This window comes from Tupaia chinensis, unplaced genomic scaffold (assembly GCF_000334495.1).
Source record: "Tupaia chinensis unplaced genomic scaffold, TupChi_1.0 Scaffold000527_1, whole genome shotgun sequence".
Taxonomy (NCBI): Eukaryota; Metazoa; Chordata; class Mammalia; order Scandentia; family Tupaiidae; genus Tupaia; species Tupaia belangeri.
Genome location: NW_006160040.1, coordinates 3,542,024 through 3,553,144, shown reverse-complemented (window position 1 = coordinate 3,553,144; position 11,121 = coordinate 3,542,024). Strand labels below are relative to the sequence as shown.

General features: G+C 39.6%; 1 protein-coding gene across 1 annotated transcript in view; it reads left to right on the top strand.

The window, feature by feature from the left end:
• Nucleotides 1-11,121, top strand: part of OSTM1 (osteoclastogenesis associated transmembrane protein 1) — a gene marked incomplete at its 5' end in the record, with an annotated part of 29,355 nt that overhangs the window by 6,154 nt on the left and 12,080 nt on the right. The window contains 2 exon segments of the mRNA XM_014591062.2: nucleotides 1,138-1,252; nucleotides 8,280-8,377. Of these exon segments, the coding sequence (XP_014446548.1) occupies nucleotides 1,138-1,252; nucleotides 8,280-8,377 (213 nt within the window).

Genomic DNA, 11,121 nt, shown 5'->3' with positions numbered 1-11,121 from the left:
ACGCGCAATTGACTACATGGGAGTCCAGCAACATAGCCATTACGCTAACTGCTGGTCCCAACACCATGTAACTTCTTATCTGTTTGTCTGTGGAGAGATCCTTGAAGTCCCGGTGTTGATGGCATTCTCTTATGCTTTTTAATGTCTCCAAAAACCCTGGATTCTTACAGTGGCTGGTAAGTCGTAGGAGTCAAATAACTTTAAAAGGTGAAGGGTGAGGATACGAGCAGTACTTAATTCCTTGTGAGGCACCAGGGAAAGGAAATCGGTGAGGATCACATAACTTAGTACCTTGGGTTTATTATTTGTATGGCATAAGTTTCTTTCATTATTAAAGTCCCTGAAAAGCATGTTTTTCTAAGTACAAACTATTTGGTTAAACCTGATGTGTCACGTTTTCTTGTGGATTACAATACTTTGAACCAAAAATTTGCCCAGAAGATGAAACTAAATGATATATGATCATTTACCCACCAGATTAGAAAATGATATAGATAATATATGTTCATCATAGAAAAATTGATAGTATAAGAGAAACAAAACTGAAAAAAAAAACCAGCACATTTTTGTTATCTGGAGATAAACTGATCAGTCATGTGGGGTGTGGGTGAATAGCTTTCTGTAATTCTTTTTCCTGATTTGAAAGTAAGAAACTTGACACAAACAAACTAGGCTGCAAGTGGCATGGTGGTTAAGGTGCTGGACTTCCACATGGCTGACTGCAGTTCAAGTCCTGGACCTGGTGGCCTGCTTTCTCACTTTACTTTTGTGTCTCTCTCTGGTGCCCTATAGCAAATTTAAAAGATTGATAATGATAAATAAAATTAAATAAAATAATTCTTTAAAAAAAAAAAGAAACATGACACACAAGTGATTTAGACCTAAGTAGTTGAACTCCTCCTATAGGAATAAATACTTATTTAAGAAGCAAAGATTTTCCTTCTTTGTAAGTGATCCTGGTGCCATAATTGTTTAATTACTACTGTTACCATTGTTGTTATTAATGTCATTATTATCTGATTATATCAAAGTGTTAAATTTTTATAATATTTTAATTTTTTAAACAAGATTTTACCTCAAGTTGTTTGCAAAAAGTCTAAACATAGATTATATTTTTCTATCTTCTTTTTGTTACAGAATACTTCAGAGAGTCAGAGTTGTGCCAGAAGTCTCTTAATGGCAGATAGAATGCAAATAGTTTTGGTTCTCTCTGAGTTTTTTAATAATACATGGAAGGAGGCAAATTGTGCAAGTAAGTGGTTCTTTCATCTTCGTGTTGCAGTTACAGTTCAGTAGTACAGATACCAGATTGTATTTTACTGAATTTTGGAATCTTTGAAGCTAGGTAAGTCAATAAATTGTTAATTTACAAATAAATGAATTAATGAGTTTCTGTTCATTATAAATTACCCAGTCTCAGGTATTCTGTTTAGAGCAGCAAAAAATGGACTGAGACAGTCATTGAGCCCAGTTAGAAGTTTACCTAGTATGCTGTCATCAAAAATCACAATATAAATATTCAAAAATGAATATCTCAATTACTTGCCTTTTTAACACAAAGAAAATCTGATCAGTTTCCTCAGAACCTGTGTGAAAGACTTTAATTATTAAACAATTAAATTTGCAAATACAAAGCTCAGAAGTGATGCCAGCAGTGAGGATCTTTAATGGTAAATAATATGGAGTCCATTTAGCCTAGTATCTGAAAGGTAAAATGGGAAGAGAAAAAATTACAGAAGAACATGGACCACTGATTTCTTTATAAATTTGCTTTTTAAGTGAGTCTTAAATCAATGTGTGATCTATTTTGTAGGAATATATGTATTTATACATTATATATACACACATGTAAAGATCAAATAATTCAGTATGTAAAGTATAGATATGAGTGTCAGAAAAGTCATGACACCTTTTTTCTATGCAAAGCTGTGTCATGACTTTTTTGACAACCCAATATTTTATTTTATATATATATAATTTTTTTTGTTGCTATTAATAGAAAGCATATATACGCACCAGAGAGAGAGAAGGGGAGAGGAAAGCACTAAGCACTCCCTATGGGACATGGTCATGCTGTAATCCCTCTCCACCATCTCTCCATCCCTTCAGGATCACGAGCACGCACATTGGTGCACCTGGCATGCTTCTCACTGCTGAGTCTGGGACTTGAACTGTGTGGTCAGCCATGGAGCTGGCCTGGCTTATATGTTTTGATATTTGACTATTCTCATTCCCTTTGCCAGTACATGCAAAACTATGATTATACGGGTAAAAATTCCTGTAAGTGCATTTAAGGGGCTATCTTGGTCCATTTGTGCTGCTCTAGCAAAATACCATAGATTGGTCATTTATAGACAACAGAAGTTTATTCCTCACAGTTCTGGTGACTGAGCAGTCCAAAATCAAGATGCCAGCAGGTTTGGTGCCTGGTGAAATCCTGTTTCTCATAAAGGGTCCTGTCAGGGTATTCTCACATGGCAGAGGGATGGAAAGAGCAGAAGGTAACTACTGCTGTATCTTCACGTGACAGAAGAGCCAAAAAGGACTGGAAGCAGTGTTGAGTCTGTTTTGTGAGGGCCTTAACCTCATTCACAAGGGAGAAGCTTTTATGACCTAATCACCTCCTAAAGACCTCATCTCTTAATACTTTCATATTGGCTTTTAAGTTTCAACACATGTATTCTGAGAAACACAGCCAGACCATATCAGAGGCTCTTAGAATTCTTTGTAAAATATTGGATAGTGGGTCTTCGGAAAAGTCATGATGCATTTTTGCATAGAAAAACACATCATAATTTTACTGATGACCCAATATTATGTATGTATGTATGAATGAGAGGTTTTTGCTATAGGGCACATGTGCTCACCAGAAAGAGACAGAGAGACAAAGCAAGAAATCCCCTCCCATAGGGGATGGTCATGCTACAATCCCTTCTCCTCCATTCTCCTCTTGGGATATTGGGCATGCACGCACATGTGCCTGGCGTGAGTTCAAGCCACCAGGCCTGGGACTCGAACCGTGGTCGACCACATGGGAGTCCAGTGACATAGCCATTACGCCAACTTCTGGTCCCAGACCCAGTATTACTAAAAATATTTTTAGGGACCAGCAGTTAGCATAATGGCTATGTTGCTGGACTCCCATGTAGTCGACCGCGGTTCGAATCCCGGACCCAGTGGCTTAAACTCACGCCGGGCGCGTGTGCGTGCATGCCCAAGATCCCGAGAGGAGAATGGGGGAGAAGGGATTGCGGCGTGGCCATCCCCCCTGGGGGATGATTTCCTGCTTTCTGTTTCTCTGTCTGTCTCTGTCTGGCGAGCGCACGCGCCCTAAAGCAAAAAAAAAATATTTTTAAATGAAGGACTGATCCCATAGTCTAGTGTTTAAAGGAGCTGGATCCCACATGGCCAGCCATAGTTTGAATCCCAGCTTTGGCACCTTAATAAGCATACCAGGTACATGTACATGCATGCCCAAAGTCCCAACAGGATGGAAAAATTTCGAAGCACTTGCTCCCTTTCTCTGTCTCTCTGGTGAGTGCATACACCCTCTGACAATTAGAAAAATTTTTTTCTTAAATACCAAAAGATAAAACATTATTAGAATATCATTAAAACCTCCTCTCCATTCTGCTTGACTTAGTTTGAAGTAGGGTTGGCATTTTGCCTCTAGCTGATGAAAAGATAACTGGGGGTCTGATACAGGAGAGTGTGCCATCCATGGACCACTCCCATGAGTCTGGTAAGAAACGATTATTGGAAGTTGATGTAAAGTTAAGAGAAGTGTTAAAAGCTCAGCTCTTTCTACTCCTAGTATAGATAATATGGAAACTAGTTCTTCCTTGTAGAAAAGGATTGCTAAGAAGTAAAGGGTATTAAAGATTTCTCCTGTACAGGACTTTAAGGCTATTATCTGAAGCATATTGTTGCCATGGGAATAGCCTTGCTATTTAGACCCGTCTTGGTTGTCTTGCATATACCGTAGTTAAGCAATTAGCAGAGTAACAAGATTTGATGAGACTGTTTTATGGTAAAGTATTCTGGTTCTTTAGAAGGCATTATCTAATGTAATGTGTTATTTTAATAAGATACCCCCCCCCATAACCAGATTCTTGTTCTTATAAACTGCAAACCCACTCTTACCTTTTTTTTTTTTTGGAGAGGTTCTTGCTATAAGGCGTGTGCGCTCGCCAGAAAGATAGAGACAGAGAGACAAAAAGCGAGAAATCACCCCCCAGGGGGGTTGGCCACGCCACAGTCCCTTCTCCGTTTTCCTCTCAGGATCTTAGGCACGCACACACACGTTCCCAACGTGAGTTTAAGCCACCAGGTCCGGGACCTGAACCACGATCGATTATGTGGGAGTCCAGCAACATAGCTATTATGCCAACTGCTGGTCCCTTTATGAGAAACCTTTATCTATAGTGATCTGGGTGATAGTTTATGAACAGAATGGTGCTGTGGAGCCACCATGTAATCCTCATATGTGTTCTCATGCATCAAAGGAAAATTACCTTTCACTTAGTACGTACAAACTGTGTCTTGGTGCTTTAAAAATGAATAAACTTAATGGCTAACCAGAAGGGCACCTAACCAGAAGCCCTCCTTCTCTTATTTTACCTAGGTAGAATATACTAAGCATTAGACTCATTTATTTGTATATTATAATTTAAAATGTCTTAGTTTTCATGGTTATTAAACTTAATTAGGCTGTTCAGGTACAGAGTTTCTAGTTCTGTTTTCTGAAGCTTGTTCTATTTTTTAAGAAATTGGTGATCTCTCTCTCTCTCTCTCTCTTTTTTTTTTTTTTTTTTTTTTTTTTAATAAAACCAGTTTGGAGCAGAAGCAGAGATCTTTATACAAACTCCTAATAGATGTCAGATACTTTAAAGATGCTTAATTTTTGTTTGATAATTTGGTAGGTTCCTATGTAAAGTCTTAACGGGAATCTTTAACACCTGTAAGAATTGCCTCTTGAGCTGATGCCCAAGCCCTCCACTGAGAAAGAAGCTATGCTAATCTGTCCTTGATGAGGCTTCAGTGATTATCCGAGATGAGGAAAATTCATAATGGCCACTTCACGGATTGTGTATAGGAAGCTTCGTTATCTAATATTCCTTAACTTACTAGTTTTTGAAATAAATAGCTTGTCATTGGTAGAACCTTATGCTCTCAATTCCTGCAAAAGGATAGAAGGAATTTTACTGGAGTTTCTTTGTTTTGAATTAGGAAGTCAGAGTTATTAAGTAATGAAGACATTTTAAATCTATTATATAAATTAATTCCTTTGTGTTTTATAACACCACTGATGATCGTTGAAAAATTTCGACTGCATTGCATTAATGCAGTACTCAACAAGATGGCCAGTCTATATTAGCTTTTTAATTTTCAGATTATTTTAAATGAAAAGTCAATGGCTATTAGTAAAAGAAATAAAGTTATTTTGTTCTTCAGAGGAACTTTCTTTATGAGTTATCTTTTTATAAAGATACTATGTATTTTAATCATGTATCTCGTATAGAGAAAATTGCTCTTGCTGTCTTATAGTAATGCACTGTATACTACTTTTGCAGGCGACCCAGAGATACAACCCTCTCATCTCTATATTGGGTGTTAGCTGTCACGACACGGGTTATTACTACACAGGTGTGCAATTGCTGTGATGAAGTACTCCCTCCACTTTCCTGCAAAACTGAAAATCTATTCAGTCTTCTTAGCCTTATATATTCCTTATATGTGGAACTGTGTTTGTTTTTATTTATATCTGCTCTGCTTCATCCCTGAAAGGATTCAGGGCAACTTCATGGTGATATTGAAACAGCCTTAAGAGGGGTTGGGACCAGCAGATGGTGTCACAGTTATGTCACTGGACTCCCATGTAGTGAACAGTGGTTCAAGTCCTAGACCCGGTGGCTTAAAACTCAAGCCGGGGGGACCAGCAGTTAGCATAATGGCTATGTCACTGGACTCCCATGCAGTCGACCGTGGTTCAAGTCCCGGACCCAGTGGCTTAAAACTCATGCTCTGCGCGTATGCGTGCATGCCCAAGATCCCGAGAGGAGATTGGAGGAGAAGGGATTGCAACGTAGCCATCCACCCTGGGGGGGTGATTTCTCGCTTTCTGTCTCTCTGTCTGTCTCTGTCTGTCTGGCAAGCGCACACGCCCTGTAGCAAAAATCTCTCCAAAGGAAAAAAAAAAAAAACTCAAGCCGGGTACGTGTGCGTGTGTGCCCAAGATCCCAAGAGTAGAATGGAGGAGAAGGGATTGTGGTGTGGCCATCACCTCTGGGGGTGATTTCTTGCTTTCTGTCTCTGTCTGTCTGGCAAGTGTACACGCCCTATCGCAAGATGAGCTTATGTTCTATTTTTTTTTAAAAAAAGAACTTTGTGAAAGCTGACAGAGTAACATTTGAATTGTAAAGAAAAGGTGACATAAAAGAATACTTAATTGGGAGTATTGTGTTTTTGTATCTTAATCTCTTTCTAACTTGGTGTATGGTTCTCAGAATATTACCTTATTTTTCTGGCTTAAGTTTTCTAATTTGTAGAGCAATCTGTCAAATTTTTAAACAACAGGATGAACATTTAGAGCAGGACTCGAACCTTTGAGACAGTAACTGCAGAGAAAGTAGAGTGTGCTAGTTGAGAGGGGAAGAATCTAGGAGTAGGTCTGTGCAGAGGCCCCATGTGCACGGGGTGCCGGCAGGCCTGCTCCGAGGTCTGTGGGGGGGTGAATAGGTCTGAATTCCAGCTTGGCTTTTGGAGGTGCACGTGCCCGTTTGTAATTCATCCACCCACTTGGACTAAGGAGTCTTACTTAATGTGCTAGTTCCCCTCTGTTACCTGGTAGTTTCTCCTCAGGTGCCAGCTCTGACCAGTGGGTAGTAACTGCCCGAATCCCTGTGTGGTGTAAGATGTCTATGAGGAGTGGGATGGCACATGCCGGTTCACTCTGAGTCTTGAACTTTTCAGTGGTTTAGAATGGAGATGTGAGTATGTTGTTTTGTGCTGATTGAGACTGCAGGTACACTGGTCAGACTGAGTGGAAATTCCGGTTTCATTGATCAGTTTTGTGACCTTGGGCAACCTCTTTAATTTCTCTGAACCTCTCTTCCATGTTTACAACATGGAGAATGGTAGTTCTTACCTCACAGAACTGTAGGAATTCAGCGAGTGGCTGTGTTTAAGTATGAGCATAAACAAGTGCTCAGCAAATGTTAGTCGTCACTGTAATGGCAGGTAGTTGTCACAGTACTTGGAGATCCCTGAGTGCACCTTATTTTAGTGCCTACCCATCCAGCCTTAACTCCACCCAGTTATTTCTGTTCTCACTGCCACTTTTCTTCTGCATTTTTGTAAGCACTTCCTGTGTTGTTTGTACACTCCCAGTTGAGAGAGAGCCTAGTAGGTGGCCCTGGATTTCTCAGTAAGGTGGATATGCCTTCAAGCTATCTGTTGGAATTAAGGGAGATGGGAGAGGGGCTGCATACTAGAGAAATGTTTGGAACTTCCCTTGTGGAGAGATGAGTAGGACACCTATAAGGATTGTTTCATGCCCCTATTATCAGAAAACATGAATTTGAATTGGGTCCCATTGTAATAATTTTAGGATTTTTCCATAGTAGTCTTCAGTAAGCAGAACTGGGTGTAGAGAAAGTAGGTGGAGGCTGCCCAGGGTTGGAAATGATCGTGACTAGTGGGAAGAAAAGAGGGCAGGGAGCCTAGGAGAATGAGGTGGAAATAGATGACTACTTGTAGGAACAGAGGCCAGACTATTCAGGCAGTATTTGATATTCACAATTATGACTTTGTACCATCAAAAGTCAATTTAAATTTTATTTATTTTATATTGTTTTTATGTTTATCTTATTTTATCTTAAAATTTTACTGATTTATTTTAATTTGACCAGAGCGTGCAGGTGGGTGTGAGAAAGCAAGCCACCAGGTCCAGGACTCTAACCATGGTCTGCAATGTGGGAGTCCAGCACCCTTAACCACCACACCACCTGCCGGCCCTGGTATATTGTTTTTACAGAAAGAGGAGAATCTGTAATTATTTTAAGGTTTTTATGAAAATGGTATAATTAAAAAAAACCACTTTGGAAATGCAAAGGGGGTAAGCTTTTATGTATGTGGAAAGTTCTTTTATGTGGCGTTCTTAATGCTTGTCTGAATACAGAACTACAATACCTCAAAACAGGATGATAGCTTGTGAGAGAAGTGACAGCGTGTAATTGTTTGATATGTATTGATATACTTTTTGGGTTTTGTTTTGACAGATTGCTTATCGAACAGCAGCGAAGAATTATCAAACAGCACAGTGTATTTCCTCAGTCTGTTTAATCAAACCTTGACCTGCTTCGAGCATAACATTCAGGTATTTTATATTTGAGAATTGAAATTAAAATGCCCTGTACAAGTGGATAATGAGTAATTCCAACTTATTATGGTATTTTTATAGCAATTAAGTATGACTGACTCTATAGTCCAAGTCCTGGCAGCTTGAAAAAAACACCAGATGTATGTGTGTATACCCAAAACCACTAGAAGGGAATGGAGGAGAAAGGGTTGCAGGGATTATCCTCCCTGGGGGTAGGGGCAGGGAGTGACTTTTCTTTCTCTTTCTTGTCTTTGTCTCTCTTCAGTGTATGCCCAGAGAAGGGAATGGAGGAGAAAGGGTTGCAGGGGTTATCCTCCCTGGGGGTAGGGGCAGGAAGTGATTTTTCTTTCTCTCTCTTGTCTTTGTCTCTCTTCAGTGTATGCCCATGCCCCATAGCAAAAAAAAAAAAAAGATTTAGTATTCTACTAAGGTCAGGAAATGCTTTACTAAATGACTTCAGAACCTTTAGTGGATTAATGTGCGTTAAATTTTTTTTTTCTTTTTTTGGAGAAGTTTTTGCTATAGGGTGCGTGCGCTTGCCAGAAAGACAGAGAAAGACAGAGAGACAGAAAGCGAGAAATCACCCCCCAGAGAGGATGGCCACACTGCAATCTCTTCTCCTCCATTCTCCTCTCTGGATCTTGGGCACGCACACACATGCGTCTGGCATGAGTTTAAGCCACCAGGTCTGGGACTTGAACCGCAGTCGACTACATGGGAGTCCGGCGACATAGCCATTACACTAACTGCTGATCCCAAAATTTTAAATGGAAATTTTTGTATTCAATGATAGTATTTACCAAATACTATCCAGTTTAAGAGACTAGTGTTTTCATGAACGTGGGTTTTTTTGTTTGTTTGTTTTTAATGCCAGTGTTGTTCATGAAAGAACGAGAGAAAGGACACACCCCTCAGTGGGTTCTGGTCACACTGCAATCCTTTTTCCTCAAATTCTCTTTCCCATTAGGGTCCTAGACACACACATGTGTGCCCAGTGTAGTTTTTAAGCCAACAGGGTCTGAATTTGAACTCTGGTAGGCCATGTGTGACCTGGCTTTCTTTGTTTTGAAGAGATTTTTGCTGTAGTGTGTGTGCACTTACTGGAGAGACAGAGAGAAAGTGAGAAATTACCCCCCAGGGGAGATGGCCACCCTGCAGGCCCTTCTCCTCTATTCCCCTCTCAGAATCTTGGACACGCATGCACACACAGCCGGCATGATTTTCAAGCTGCTAAGTCAGGGACTTAGGCCTGGTTGGCATGTGTGAGTCCAGGGCCTTAACCACTACGCCACCTGCCTGCTCCAACAATCTGGCTTTCTCCAAGTATAATGGCACCTAGCCACTGTGCTGCATAGGGCCGACCCTAATGAGTGTATTTAAGGAAATTAGCATTTTCCTGTGCTGTTACAATTTTTCCCCCCAGTTTCTTTTCTTTGTATTTTTTTTTATCATGGTTTTCTTTTATCATGAAGAAAATATTAATTATGTTTTTAATTGCCAGAGGACAGAGTGCTCACCAGGGAGCATTAGAGAGATGGTGTGGGATGATGGGAGGTGAGGAACACCCCCAATGGGGTGTGGTCACATCACGATCCCTTCTCTGTTTCTCCATCCTGTCAGGATTTTCAGCACACACGCCTTGTATGCTTTTCAAGCCAGAATTTGAATCACAGCCTGTCAGCCATGTGGAATCTGACTCCCTTAACCATTAGGCCACAGGGATAGCCAGAAAACCTTCATTTTGCTGGATTTACCATTTTCATTTAGATGGCTTATAATATTTGTTCACATTAGAAAGGCTTTTATCAAATTGAGATTATTTTAAAAATTTCTCTTGTGATTAATTTTAGTACTTTCATGGTGTCATTTTAGTACTTTCATGGTGAACATCTTTTATTCATCTGAAATTTATTTTGGTGTGAGGCGTGAGACATAATTCCAGCAATTTTTTTCCAGATGACTTCTTAACTGTCTCAACATAATTTATTGAATAAATTCATGAAATGAATTTTAGGAACAACTTCAATAAATTAATCAAACTTTAATAAACCATTCTGAGATTTTGTTAGAATTGCATAGTATTTAAATTCATTTGGAAAGACTCAACATGTTCGTGATACTGAGCTCGTCCATCTGGGAAGACACTATATTCTCTGTGTGTGTGTGTGTGTGTGTGTGTGTGTGTGTGTGTATGCGTGCACATCTGTGTGTATAGTAAGTTATACATAATATAAAATTTGTCATTTTGAGGGACTAGTAGGTGGCGTGGGTTTAAGGTGCTAGACTCTCACATGGCTGGCTGTGGTTCAAGTCTCAAACTTGGTGGCCTGAAAATCACTCAGGGCATGTATACATGCCTGCCCAAGACTCTCAAAGGAGAATAGTGATTGCAGTGTGGCCATCCCCCCTTGGGGGTGATTTCTCACCTCTGTCTCTCACCAGTGAGCACCTGTGCCCTATAGCAAACCGTTAAAAAGAAATTAGCATTATAACTATTTTCAAGTGTACAGTGCAATAACGTTAGTTATGCAACCATCACCATCATTCATTTCCAGAGCTTCATTTTTTTAAACTAAAATTATGTACCTATTAAATAATAACCCTTTATTCTCTCCTCCTCTGAGGTCCTAGCAATCACAGTATTGCATTTTTAATATTTTCTAGCAAATTTTACTTATTTAAATTTTATATACATCTTCCACCTTTCTTTTTTTTTTTTTTTTTTTTTTTTTTTTGGGGTT